A 14704-nucleotide genomic window follows, 5' to 3' on the forward strand; every position below is an offset into this window, starting at 1 on the left:
TGCTTCTCAGGAGACACTGACTTCTAGCAGATTGTCAGTGGATGCAGTGGAACAGATGGGTTGGTTTTCATTGTGAGAGGAGTGACCTTTGACTGCTGGACTGCAGGGACTCTTCCTTCAGGTGGGCCTCGGAAAGCTCTTCTCCCCGATTGTCTAAAGCCCTCCGGGTCTGCATTCCCAGGGTGCTCAGGCTCGTCAGTCTTGACGATTCGGATCTTACAATTACCATTTTGTACTCACTGAGTCCTGCCTGACCTTTAGTAATAAAATTATTCTATTTGACATTGAAGCAAGGTTAGATTGAACTTGGCCATGTTCTGTGGCCCTCGACTATGCTCCTTCCTAATGCTTTTGAGTGGAGGGTGCAGGCAAGGGTAGACTCAAAGCTTCTGGGGGTGGTTAAATGAAGCTGCACTTGGATCAAAGGGTTTCTCGGGTATAGTTCAACCCCGGAGAAGTTGGTTTAAGGGCAAGCTCCCAGCGTGTGGTAAGGCTCTAGCTGCCTACCGACAGCGTGTGATGCCAGCCCTGGCTCCTGCAGGACTGACGGGTGTGCCATCAGGCACGAGTGGAGACTTGGACGTGTGCACAGCTGTGGGTTGTTTTTTGTTTTTTGTTTTTTTTTTTTTCAGGAGCCCCAGCTGGAAACAGCTCAGTGGATCAAAAAATGGAATGGAAAACTTCAGTAGAAATACTACCATGTAGCTGGGTTAGTGGCATGTGTCTATAATCCCAACAGAGAGGAAAGGCTGAGGCAGAAGGATGGCAAGGGTGAGGCCAGCGTGTGCTGCACACTGTACGCTCTCAGAACACAGACATCTCACCCAACAGGAGGAAGAACAGTCTGGGGGATCTCATGAATGCAAGGCTGGCTGAAAGTAGCTAGTTACATGGAATAATTTTGTGTATGTAAAACATGAAAAAAGGCAGAATTAGCTAGGGGTGGTGGCGTACACCTTTAATCCCAGCACTTGGGAGGCAGAGCTGGGAGGATTGCTATAAGTTCCAGGCCACCCTGAGACTACATAGTGAACTCCAGGTCAGCCTGAGCTAGAGTGAAACCCTACCTCAAACAAAACAAAACAAAACAAAACAAAACAAAGCAAAAGGCATAATCAGGAGCAGGGACGAGGGCTCAGTGAGTCAAGTGAGGACCTGACTTTGATCCCCAGCACCCAGTGCAACAGCAGGTGTGGTGGCAGGTGCCTGTAACTCCGCATGAGGAGGCAGAGACAGAGTCCCCCAGGGCTCATTGGCCAGCCAGCCTTGACTGTTTGGTGAGCTACAGGACACTGAAAGACCTTGTCTCAAAAAAAAACCATGGTGGCATACCTGGGGAGTGACACCTGAGGTTGTCCTCAGGCCTCCACACTGAGATGAGTACACACGTGCACCTGCACACCCCACAAACATGAATATACACGTGTCCCCCCGCACCCATAAACACGAATATACGTGTGCATGCGCACACCTACAAACATGAATATACACGTGTCTCCCCGTACCCACAAACACGAATATACACATGTCCCCCACACCTACAAAAGTGAATATACATGTGTCCCCCCTGCACCCACAAACACGAATGTACACGTGTCCCCCCTGCACACATACACAAATATACACATCCTCTTCCCCCCTCCCCCGCCAACATACACCTCAAACTTGGGCAGAGTAATCATGGGAGATAGAATTCATCATGGAGACAGAAACGAGAGGTTCCTTTTGGGAAGAGTGACAACTAGAAGAATGAATGAAGGTGGCAGTTCCGTGTCTTGATGTATAAATGGTGGCTTTTGTAAAAGTACGTTGAAGCCGGTTTTGGTGGCGCACGCCTTTAATCCTAGCACTGGGGAGGTAGAGGTAGGAGGATTGCCGTGAGTTCCAGGCCACCCTGAGACTACATAGTGAATTCCAGGTCAGCCTGGGCTAGAGTGAAACCCTACATCGAAAAACAAAACAAAACAAACAAACAAAAAAGGTACGTTGAACTCTGCCCATCGAATCTACGCATTTCTCAGTGTGACTTCTATGTTGGCATATGGCTGTGCGGCCTGTCTGGTTGGCACCTCTCCGTGGTGTTCATGGTGTGGTTTCATTCCTGAGGCCGACTGCACACACTTGACAGCTTCCTAAGGAAGCCGTCGGCCCTTACTGGGTCTGACCCAGAGGGATGGCCACAGCCTTCAGCTGTACAGGTTGCATGGGTGACGTATTAAGCCACACTGTGATCTCATGTGGCACCTCTGTGGATGCGTGGATGCCTGTGGTGCTTCTGACCAGACCCCTGAGGCCCCTCTGTGTGCGAGCAGTTCTTGGACCTGGAGTTTTAGTGAGAATTCCAGAGCAGCAGCGTGGGCGCCGTGATGCAGCCAGGTGGAGAGTTTGATGAACTGTGTCTGAAAGGATTTTGCAAGGGTGGGCTGGGGCTGCAGGGGCCCAGTTTGATAGATACGTGGCAGTTTTTTCTCTGTTTTGGAACTGGAGAGTACAAAACTGTGCTTGAGCGCGAAGTTCAGGCCAAAGCTTTAATTTGGATGTTGCTGACCTAAGTGATTTAAGATTCTAGAAGCTGTTCTGTTTGTCATTACAGTCTGATTTGAGGGGTGGGAAGTCATTGTAATGGTGTGGAAGAGCCAGGGGTCATCCCTGTGTAGGTGTGAGCAACAGTGAGTTGGCCAGCTTCAGTATGCCTCAGAATAGTGGACAGAAAGAAGGAAAAGTACGGTGTGGACATCTGCTGTGTGGGAGAGCCAAGCCTGCAGGTCTAGCCCCAGCCCTGGGTCATCCTCGAGGAGCACAAGATGTGAACTCGATGCAGACAGATGACAGCTAGCAATGTCCTGACTCTGGTCCTGCAGGGAGGAAGGGAAGGCTTTCTCTCTGCAGTGGAGAAGTATTTAGTCCAGTTCTTCAAGTGTTTAAGTCAGAGAAAAACTGGTTTACGCATGGTTCCGCAGTTATAGCAGAGCTAGGATTAGAATCTCCTGGAAAACCCAGGCTGGGTGCAGTACATTAACAGGGAGGGCAGTCCTGGTCCATTGCCTATTTAAGTGTCTCAGTGCAGTGCAGTTTTGCCAGTCGGATGGTGTCTGTGCCTGTTTTGACACCACAGCAGCAGGGCTGTGTCCTTGTGCCTAACAAGGCTAAAATAGTCACCATCTGGCACATCACAAGCTACGAGTGCTGATCCCCGGTGTAGACAGTAGGTGCATAATTTCAGGAACCAGAAATTATCCACTTGACCCACCTTGCCCCCTCTGCCTTTGATCCCCCGCCCTTTCTTCGTGGCTCTGTCTGTGACATGAGCTCTCCCCTGTGGTGCAGCCTCTCTCAGCACTTTGGTGGTGGACTAGATAAAGCCTCCAGTGTTGGATTCAAACACCAGCATGTGTTTCAGTGTCAGATTTGACATCCGCTCTGAAGATGTGGCCAAGTGGGGAAAGCTTATCCCGTTCGCTCTCAGTCTTTGAAGATGACTTTAGTTTTGAAGCCTTCGACAGGTGCTGCTTTAACAAACTGCTGCAGCATGAAGTTCTCTGCGCCCCAGAAGGCAGCCTGAGGGGTAAACTGACCCTGCATGGAAGTGAGTGCCATAGGGCCTGGACACCACCCACTTCCCCCACCCCTAACCTCAGAGTTACCGGCTTTGTGGGTGTTGTTGCTTTGATGAGACCAGAGAGTATTCCTGGCACAACGCAGTCCCTTGTCTCACACTGTCCTGGCTGTTTGTCAAACTCCAATGAGTTCCTGTCCAGCTTCATTCGCCCTTGGAGTGAAGGGACCCAAGTGTCCCTCAGACACAGTAGCTGTCTTGGGAGCTTCCTTCTGCCCATGCCCAGCATCTCAGTGAGGACTTCATCTGCCCTGCTGCTGAGACTTGGCCACACACAGCCTGTGCCCGCGTGCTGCTCATGCAGGATCTGGGAGGCTGTGCACACGCTGAGCCACCTGCTGGAGGTTGGTGTCCACGCACCGGGCGGTCGATCAAGAAACAGCCCGTTATGGGCTAGGAGGAGGGCCAGGCCGGTACTGCTTGCCTTGCAGTCAAAGGACCAGAGCTTGATTCCCAGTGTCTGCATAAATGCTGGGCATGGTAGTGCACACCATGAGCTCCAGGCCAGTGAGAGAGGCAGTTATAATAGCCAAGGTTGTGTCCCCACAATGGAGAGCGCATGTGCACTCACGCACGCGGGCACCCCCCCCCCCCACTGCGCATGCAAAACAAGAAGAAATGAACACAGAAATAGCCAGATACTGTTGACCTCCTGCCAAGCTTTGTGGCAGGCATATGCATGTAATCTGGGGAAAGGGACCTTAGGATTCTATAGGGAGCCTCTTGCATGGTCTGCGTTTGCTATCAGTTCCTTTTGTGGTCTGCATGTGTGACCTCAGGCAAGAAAGTTCCAGCAGATCTCCTGAGGCTCAGTTTTTTGAGCTGTTTAAGTGGAAAGAATAGTAGGATTTGTATTGTGAGATTGCTGTGTGGTCTCTCTGGTTTCCCAGGGTGGATGCATGATAGGCATTCGGCAGCTGGCCAGCGGATGTGAGAAGATAACTTGGGTCAGGGACATGGCTCAGCAGTTCAGGGAGCTTGGTCTGCAAGTCTGCCAACCAGAGTTCAAGTCCCAGCACCCTCAGAAGGCTTGATGCAAAGTGATAGACACATCTGTGCTTCTAGCAGCCATAAGGCAGTGGGAGATGGAGCCAGGATAATCTCCAAGGTCACAGGCCAGCTGATCTGGCCTTCCCAGGGGCAAAAACAGATCCTATCTCAAACAAGATAGAAGAAAAGGACCAATATCCTGAGGTTGTCCTCTGACCTCCACACAGATGCCATGGCACATGCATGCTCACACATACATATACACACACACAATAATAAAATTTAAAAAATTTATTTGCAAGGAGAAAGAGAATGGGTGCACTAGGGCCTTTAGCCACTGCAAACAAACTCCGGATTTATGTGTCTGCTACTGTGCATCTGGCTATATACATGGCTACTTGGACACTGAACCATCAGGCCATCAGGCTTTGTAATAAGCAAGCACCTTTAACTGTTCTATCCAGCTCACAAAATAAGAAATTTTAACAAAAAAGAGCTTGGAGCAGAAGCCAGGTTATGAAGGTGAGTGTGACCCTTCTTAACACTGGGCAGTCCCTAGTGTTAAATGACTGAATATGAAGTGACGTGTTTGATTTCAGCAGTAAGAATCAGGTGGTCTTTACTCTGGGCTGTGAGAGATTCTGTCTGAAACACAGAACCAGTACAAAAGCCCCCAGAGTTTGAGGACCATCAGCTCCAGTGTGGGAGGTGAGAGAGCATCCCAGTGGCTCCAGCCATTCCTCTACGCTTCTGGAGGGAGACCTGTAGAGGCTGCTCGGCTGCTCCTGGAAAGGTGGGAGCAGGGGTGTTTGGCACTCTTGGGTCCCGGGTGTGGACTCAAAGCTGGGGTGAACAGGAGCTCTAGGCCAGCTGCTTTCGTCAGCCCGAGTCCTACAGAAGTTACAGTCGGGTCTGCTGCTTGCTTTGAAGGGTGGCTCCCCAAGATGGCCTGGCTGTCCCGGTGCCTGGGTTGACGCGCAGTTGGAGCAGGTCTGGCTCATAGACGAAGCTGAGAGCTCTGAGCCAGTTCCTTGTTCCTGCGCGGGAGACGGTCGTGCACTCCCTGCCTCATGCCTTCCCCGTCCAGAGCACCTCGCCTGAACGAGGCCCTCAGCTCGGTTCTGAGGGCGCAGATGGGAGTCAGAAAGTCAAGTACTCACTTAATTGAATGTCTGCTATGTGTCAGGTCATGTCATCTCATGGGGTGTCAGAACGTCACACCCCACTTTACAGGTGACACTCCTACAGGATTCACACCTGGGAGCAATGCAGATGATCTCCACGGAGGTGAGCGGGCTCTCACGGTGCCATGCTGCCTCCCGGAGTAAGGAGCAGCTGTTGTCTTCAGGTCACAGAGACTGCCCTTCAGGGAGGGGCAAAATCCTTCAGGACCGACCAGAGATTCCATGTCCTCAGCTGAGATCAAGCCCCAGGGAGAAGGTGCTGGGAGTGCCTTTAGCAGCTGGCTGTGTGGGCAAACCTTCCTCTTCCTGTCACCGGCCTTTTCCTGAGCCCCTGCTCGTGACTGCTGGCGCGCCCACGTGTGTGCTCACCCTTGGCTGTTTGGAGTGCCCCTGCAGTCACTCTTGGGTGACCCTTCAGCACGTGCTTGCTAAGCACCTGCTCTGTGACTCTGGCGCTTTAACGTCTGGAAACAGTTGTGAGCGGAGCAGACAGACGTGTCTGTCCCTGTGGAACCACACCGTGGTAAGAAGAGAGATGAGGAGCTATGTAAGCAGTTAGTGTCTTAGAAATAAATACCAGATAAGTGCACAGGTAATAAGTATACTAGGTGACACAGTATAGAATAAACAAACAGACTAGGTAAACAAAAAGGCACGGGGGGGGGGGGATTGTGTATACAGGCTGGGGCTTTAGAAAGGGAGCCCAGGAAGGCCTCCATGAGGAGGTGACATTTGAATAAGGTGAGGGTGTGAGGTTACTGGAGAACTGGCAATACCAGGAACAGCAAGTACAAAGGTCCTGTGGCCTGGCCTGCTTGAGGACCAGTAAGGGGCAGAGCCTGGGACGTGCAGAAGCAGGTCATGGCAGATACATGGCCTCCGAAAGCCAGCACAGCAATATGTCCTCAAGTGAGGTGTAAGTCATTTGCTTTAGGCAGAAATTGTGGTTAAAACACCTCACATAAAATTTCAGCATGGAGCTTAATAGTGTTAAGTACCTTCGTGTTGTGTATCCCACTTTGAGAACTTTCCATCTGTAAACTTTAAGCCACATGTCCACTGAACAGTCGCGCTTCATCCATTTCAAAGTGCCACAGAATGGGGTCGAGAGATGACTCAGCTGCTAAGGCACTTGCCTGCAAAGCCCAGTGACTGAAGTTCGATTCCCCAGGACCCACATAAAGCCAGATGCACAGTGGTGCGTGCACTGGCGCTTGTTTGCAGAGGCTAGAGGCCCTGGCAGCCCGTTCTCTCTCCCTGTCTCTTTTATTTATCTCTGCTTGCATATAAACAAATACATATGCAACAGACTAAGGCAGCCATCTTTACATTTTTTCTAGGTTATTGGCTTCCTTGCCATCCTCCCTCTCCCCCTCCTCATCTTCTCCTTCCCTCCCCCTCCTTCTTCCCTTCCTGGTTTCTTCCTTCTCACCCTTCCCCCTCTTCCTTTCCTTCCCTTCTTCCCTCCTCTTGTGCAGCCTCGCTGGTCCTTGAACTCACAGCACTCCCCATGTTTTGGAGTTGTAGACAGGAGTTGCCTCGGTGCAGTTTTGTTTTGAGACAGGCTTTCACAGTGTAGCCTACTGGTTTGGAGCTCTTGAACTTGCTACATATTTGAAGCTGGCCTCAAACTTACAAGCGCGGGGCCTACAGAATGTCCCACCATGCCACGCCCTTTCCAACTGCTTGTCTTCGTGAGTCTGGTTGCACTGGGTAACAGTCGTGTGTTGTTGTTATCTGTGAGACCGGCTCACTTCTCTTAGCACGCTGTCCTCGAAGTTTCACGTTTCAGCAGCATGCCGCAGAACACCCCCATCACTGTCACCTCCTTTTCTTCAGGGAGCGCCTCAGTCGAGCACAGGCTGGTGAACTCAACTTGGCAGCTCCAGGCTGGCTTCAATGCGTGGAGGTCCTCCTACCTCAGCCTCTCCAGTGCTGGGATAAAAGCATGGGCCACCGTTACTTTGGGATGCTAAGAATGTCTGTGTTCTTCAGTTATTGAAACTCTTCACATAGCATCCAGAACAAGCCCCAGATACCCGGATCCCTGGATATTTAAGTTCCTTAGGTGAAACAAAGCAATATTTGCATGTACATATACTTCATATAATCTCTGAACTGTTTTTTAAACAATATTTGTAAAGGATTCTATTTATGAGAGAGAAAGAATGGGGCATGCCAGGTTCTCTAGCCACTGCATATGAACTTAAGACACATGAGCCACCTTGTGCATCTGGGTTACGTGGGTCATAGGGATCCGAACCTGGTCCTTTGGCTTTGCAGACAGGCACCTTACCCATTAAGCCATCTCTCCAGCCCTAAAAAGTATTTTTGTTTATTTACAAACATACACACAGAGATAGATAGGGAGGAAGGATGTACAAGCGCCTCTTGCTTTTGCAAATGCATTCCAGATGCTGGGGCCACTTGTGTATCCAGCCTTAAGTGGGGTACTGGGCAATTGAGCCAGGGCTGGAAGGCTTTCCAAGCAAGTGCTTTTAACCTCTGAGCATCTCCGCAGCTCTGAATTCTGTGTTTCATACCTAACAGTCAGATGCTCTAAGGAACTGTTGTACAAGGTGACAAGAAAATGTTGGCTCTTATTCAGTACAGGTGCCCCCCCCCCGCCCTCTTGTACTGCATTTGGTTGAGTGTGAGTGTGGAGCCTGCAGAGTCTGATGTCCCCTGTTCTGCTTGGCACGCCGAGCGCTCTTCAGCAGGTCATTTCTGGCTGCTAGGCTGGAGATAGCCTGAAGGTGGGTGAGAGTGGAAAGTATAGCTAGTGGCCACCAAGTTCAGGCCACTGTTGGATGCTGTCGTCTGCAGCTGCTGTGGCCCCATCTTGTTTTGCATGAGTAGGGCACGCATCTGTGTGCAGGCCAGAGGTGGATGTTGAGTGGTGGACACTCCCCTCACGTCTGGAGATGGGCTTCCCACCGAACCCAGCGCTACTCGTCAACCCTAGGTTTCTCCTGTGCTTTGGCAGTGCTGGGCTTACGTGCTGGCTCCAGCACTTGACCTGCTGAGCCATCTCCCCAGCTCCTCTTACTAAATGCCCTCTCCTGACCCAATTCTGCACTTCCTGGTGTGGCCCCTGCCCTGTGGCTCTACAGACTGACCCAGCCTTTAGACTCCTCCCAGGCACATGGAGTGCCCACTTGCCTGCTCACCCCTCGGGCGCGCTCCTCATCTCCATGGCCGCCGCCTGTGTTCAGTGAGGAACGTTTCTCACTCTGTGAAAGTGACTTGCCTTCCTTGCAGTGGCTTTGGTCCAAAGCAAGGGCCCAGAGAGTGTTTGATTCAGTGGATAAATTGGCTGCCAAGAAAGAAGAAAATGGTCTAAGAGAAAAGAGCAAGGTCAGGGAGACTAAGGAGTGGTGTCAGGGAAGGAGAGACAGGATGCTGTGAGAAATGTCTCCGGCTTGTCTGTATTGGGCCTTCTCCTGCCAGACCTCTTTGTGCCACTCTGGGCACAGGACCTGCCTGTCCCTTCTGCTTCCAGCTCCTTGGAGTTCCCGGATGAGGGTGCCTAGCACTGAGCCATCATTCTGGTTCATTTTCTTCCCATACTTTACATAATAAAGGTTTTCTCTTTCTGTTGGAGTTGGAAAACTGAAGAACTCAGAGGAAGTAGCGCTGGCTGGGGAGAGGCGGAGGGAGGGCCTTCCACCCTGAGGTTTGTTGCTGTGAGCAGAGTTAGTTGTGTCCTTACAAATAGATTTGAGACTTGTGAAGAAAACAAAGGAGAAGCTGGGAACTTCTGGGAAAGAGATCCTTCTTTATGCCTACTGGAACAGACTTTGCCAGTGTTTGTTTAAAGGAGATGCCACTTGGTAAGCAATGCTGGCTTTTTCTTTGGGTTTTGTGTGTTCCAGAAGGCTGTGATTGGCTGGAGAGCTGCCCTTGTCTTCTCATAGCTGGCTAGAGTGTGCTCCCGGAACCCACGGGCCCAGGGCTGCCACCTAGCCGACTCTTCATTGTCTGCTCTTGTAGTTGGGCTGGGGTGTTTTCCTTCCATTTCACTGTTGCAGTCAGGTTTGCACTGCTGGTGAAAAGCACCTGACCCAGAGCAGCTTGTGGGAGAAAAAGAGATTTATTTTGGCTTACAGGCTCGAGGTGAAGCTCCACGGTGGCAGGGGAAAACGATGGCATGAGCAGAAGGTGGACATCACCTCCTAGCCCACCCAAGGTGGACAACAGGGACAGGAGAGTGCCAAACACTGGCAAGGGGAAACTGGCTATAACACCCATAAGCCTGCCCCCAACAATACACTTCCTCCAGGAGGCGCTGATTCCCAAATCTTTATCAGCTGGGAACCTAACATTCAGAACACCTAAGTTTATGGGGGACACCTGAATCCAGCCACCACACCAGGCAACGCCAAGCCCACAGGAGCCCCTCCCTCCAGTACTGTTGCTGTCTTTTTCCTGATGAGTCACTAGAGTTTGGCTGACAGGACTTTGTTGTTTTGCATGAGTGTGGCTGTGGCAGGCTCTTTCCCTTAGTTAGCTGTCTTGCCCCAGGCTGCCATCTCCTGCGCGCTGGGATTGCAGGTAGGCAGCCATGCCCGTCCAATGCTTACATAGGTGCCCAGGGCCAGCCTTCCCGTCCTCGTGCTTGTGCGGAAAGGCCGCTCTCCACAGAGCCACCTCCATAGCCCCAGGTTTCGGGTTTGAAAGAAAGATGAGGACTGGAGAGATGGCTTGGCACTTAAAGACACTTGCTTGCAAATTCTGACAGCTTGGGTTCAGCTCCCCAGCACCCATATAAAGCCAGATGGACAATGTGGCACATGTGTCTAGAGTTTCTGCATTGCTAGGAAGCCCAGGGCACCCATTCTTATTCTCTCTGTGCCTCTCAAAGAAAAAACAAAATAAGAGAATATTAAAGATACAAATAAGCCACGGTGGAAGGCTAAGCACCCTCCCTAGTGCCTGTCAAGTCAGTGTGATCTCAGTTGTAAGTTGTGCCTTCATGCTTCAGAGGAACAGACTGAGGTGAGGCACCAAGCTCTCGCTTGTAGAGGGGCAGAGATCGCTCCCTTTCTGAGCATCAGGATTTGGTCATCACCGGCTTTGTAATTTAAGATCCCTCATCTGTCTCCATCCTGGTTCACGGTGTCAGTAAGATGTAAGGTGTGTAACGATGTGTGCAGTTGGACTTGGCTGAGCTCCGGTGCCTGAAGTCTTCTGAGTCATACCGTTGGCCTGGGTTCCAGAGATTAGAGACGCTGGTTGGACAGACAGCTTGATGGTCTGGCACATACTCAACAGTGGACCCGTCACTGGGCGCTGGTCATGTCATCACCCTGTGTTCTGCTCTTGGGCCAAGCCTCTGAGGCATGGCCGTTGGGTGGACATTATGTTCCCTACAGAAAATCCTGTCCTCTTTACTGATGGAGGGAAACAGATCTCATTTTGAGTGTCTCTCAATTATAATTGTATGTGAGAGCCTAACGGTAAACAAGTGGAAGAGATAATAGCTATTTTGCAGACAGACAAGCCTGTCCCCTCCCATTGTGTTTCAGGCAGCATAACAAGATCCGCAGTGTGGAGGGAAGTCAGCTGAAGCCTTATGTGGCCTTGGAGGTGCTGGATCTGAGTTCAAACAACATCACGGAAATCCGGAGTGCCTGCTTCCCACACGGGTTGCTCATAAGAGAGCTGTAAGTACTACTGGGCCCTTGGCTGCAGCCTGGGGCAGCTGGGTCTGAGGAGGACGCAGACTTTTGGTTTTCTCAGTGGGCATAGTGTGGGGTCTGTCCGTGTCCTTTCAGTGCCTACGTTAGAGCATCCCCTTCAGGTGTCACGGGCAAAGCTGAGGCAGGAGGAGGTTAACTGCCCTGTCAAAGAACTCACTCCTTAAAGTGGTGGGTGTGGGGGTTTGAACAAGGCCTGTCATGAGCACATTCAGTTACTGGGCTGCATCCCAGATGAGCTTGCAAGGGAAGATTCAGGGATGGCTCAAGGAGCTGCGTGGCTTACTAAGAGAGGGCGGCAGCTACTCGCCTCATGGGCACCAGGGTCCTCTCGACTTGTCTCTTTCACCCATCTCAGCACCCTACCTCCAGGTGGTTGATGATAAACCCAAATGAGAAAGTGAAAAGCTGCGCAGTCCTCGAGCTGCTACTAGGCAGATGTTGCTTTGTGGTAGAATCTAACGACCTCAGCTGGAGAAAGCTCCCCATCCTGACTGCATTTCATCCCAGGCTACTAGTTTCTGAGCCCCGAGCAGCTCATCTGCACAATGTGGCGCATGGCTCCCAGTCTACCTGAGGGCCGGCGTGACCTTAGGCAGAACCCAGGTGCCAGAATTAAGGACAAGAGGCCTGGCACTTGTGAAGCTCCTCGTGGGCACTTCCTCAAGGGTTCCAGCTGCCACATGGCATTTCCTGTGTGGCACAAAGAAGCCACAGGCTGCAGCGGTGACAGGGAACTGCAGTGGCCTTTGCTGTGCACACTCAGGGACACTTTCTACTCTGCCAGCCAGTGGCCAGTGGATCTTCACACTGCCCGTTCTTTAGTGTGGAGTGTTCAGAACAGAGTCCTTGTGTGCCCTGCCCTGGTGCCTGACGGGGAAGCCAGCAGCTCCTCCTCCCTCAGTGCATGGGGTTTGCTCTCCTTTTCGCTTAGGACAATGTCGCTTTTATCTGGGAGCGGTATGGGGGTGGCATCTCACAGAAGTGTCATGCTGTCTTACTGGCTGATGCGGTGTGCTCAGTGACAGGCTTGTCTCCCAGTCACACCACTGACATGCCCAACATGCACATCGCCCGCAGCCCTGTGAGGATGTGCCCCTTTTCCTGAAGGACTCTATAGGTCTCTAGCTAGAATGTTTGTTGGAGGCATTTAGAACTATTTAGATGAGCTGGTGTGAACACTGTACACACCTTTCTGTTTTGTAAGTCATGCAGTCAGCTGCTTCTCTGAGGCGTCTTGTGTATGTGTGTGTGCATGTGTATGTGTACAAATGCATGTGCATATGCACATAGGTGCTTGTATAGAGGCAGAGGACAGCCTCAGGTGTCAGCTTTGTAGTGAAATAGGGTCTCTCACTGCTCTGGAGCTTGCTACGTAGGCCAAGACAAGGGAGCCCGCGAGCTCCAGGGCTCCGCCTGTCTGTGCCTCCCCAGAGCTGGGATCGTGACACGTCAACAATCTGGCTTTTCAAACACGGGTTCTGGGGATCCAGCACTTTACGCACTGAGCCATCTCCTCAGCCCTTTCTAAGGTATTAAAATGGCTATAATCTTGCCTCTCGATTTGACTTTCTGATCAGCCTGGCGTAGCCAGTGGTGAGGCAAAAATCCTGCAGGTCTGCCTGAGGCAGGCCCCACAGTGTGGCTGGTGTGGGAGAAGATTGGTGTACATGTGTGTGATGGTCACTGCCTAGTACATGCACAGTCATCCTGGCTTCATGTCTTTACTGGACAGTCTACTTCAGTCTTTTTTTTTAATATTTTGATTTGAAAGCAGAGAGAGAGAGAATGAGAATGAATGGGTATACCAGGGCCTTTAGCCACTGCAAATGAACTCGACATGCAGCCCTTTGTGCGTGTTGCTTATATGGGAACTGGGACACTATGGTTTGTAAGCAAGTGCCTTAACCACTGAGCAATCTCTCCAGGCCAGTCTACTCCACTCTTAAAGCCTGCCTCCATGACTCCACTGGACAGTTCTGCCTCCAGTAGTTCTTCGATTGTTCAACTGGAGTCAGGGTGGGCTTTGAATGATAACTCAATGATAACTTAGTGCAAGCCTGTCCCTCTGGGTGTGTCTCAGCACGCTCTCCTAGCTCAGGTCCCGCTGGCTGTGGTATCTGTGAAGGAATGAGGAGGTCACCTGCGGCCAGTGCATCTTCTCTGAATTGTTCCAGCAACTTGGCGAGCAACCGCATCAGCACCCTGGAGTCGGGAGCATTCGACGGTCTGTCCAGGTCCCTGCAGACTCTCCGCCTGAGCAAAAACAGGATCGTGCAGCTTCCCGTGAAAGCGTTCCGGCTACCCAAGCTGACACAGCTGTAAGTAGAGAAGCGTGCGCTTTCATGGAGGGCAGCCAGACCCTACGCCGATCACCACCCCTTCCTCACACTCCTCACAGAGCTCTGCATAAACGCTCATTAATGGTGCACCACAAACCTAGTAAAAGCAGGTTAGGAGCTGGGTCTGGCGTGGGCAGTCTGGCTCAGATTGCGAGGCCAGATCTCGCATGGGGGCTTGTCCTTGCCTACTGCCCCTCCCGACTTAGCCTCCGAGTGCTGGCATGACAGAAAGTACCACCATGCCTGACTCAGTTTCCTTCTTATCTCAGGAGTGTGTTATTTAATTTTTTAAAAAAAATATTTATTTGAGAGAGAAAATGAGAATGGGCATGCCAGGGCCTCTGGCTACTGCAAATAAACTCCAGGCACACGTTGTGCATCTGGCTTAAGTGAGTACTAGAGAATTGAACCTGGGTCCTTAGACTTCACAGGCAAGTGCCTTAACCGCTAAGCCTTCTCTCTAGCCCAGGAGTGTGTCATTTTTAAAGGTACTCAAGCCATCTATACCTCAGACATGAAGGTAGTAGTTTGGTAGAAACTCAGTGTGGCCAGAAATGGCCTCCACTTTATCTCCTGGATCTTACAAAGTAGCTGGATTTAATCCCTCCTTCTTCTCTGTGTAAATATGCAATTTGTATGCATGTGGGTGCACAGGGAGGCCAGAGAGGGACATCAGGCGCCTTTCTCACTTTCCACTTGGCTCTCTCATTGAACCTGGAACTCACTGACTCAGCTAGACTAGCTAGCCAGCAAGCCCTGAGGAGTCTCCTCTGTTGCCCAGTGCTGAAATTTTAGGAATGTGCCATCCCTCCTTTGGACTTTCACGTGGGTTCTGGGGATCTGAACTTTGGGCCTCATGCTTTTACACAGTAC

The 14704-nt window shown here is 51.2% G+C and overlaps 1 protein-coding gene across 5 annotated transcripts in view; it reads left to right on the forward strand.

Moving 5' to 3' along the window:
• Window positions 1-14704, forward strand: part of Lrig1 (leucine rich repeats and immunoglobulin like domains 1) — a 146191-nt gene that overhangs the window by 112043 nt on the left and 19444 nt on the right. For all 5 annotated transcript variants that reach the window (XM_045136105.1, XM_045136106.1, XM_045136107.1 and 2 more), the window contains exons 4-5: window positions 11319-11456; window positions 13667-13810. In XM_045136105.1, coding sequence (XP_044992040.1) covers window positions 11319-11456; window positions 13667-13810 — 282 coding nt within the window. The remainder of the gene's footprint in view (window positions 1-11318; window positions 11457-13666; window positions 13811-14704) is intronic.

This window comes from Jaculus jaculus, chromosome 16 (assembly GCF_020740685.1).
Source record: "Jaculus jaculus isolate mJacJac1 chromosome 16, mJacJac1.mat.Y.cur, whole genome shotgun sequence".
Classification (NCBI taxonomy): Eukaryota; Metazoa; Chordata; class Mammalia; order Rodentia; family Dipodidae; genus Jaculus; species Jaculus jaculus.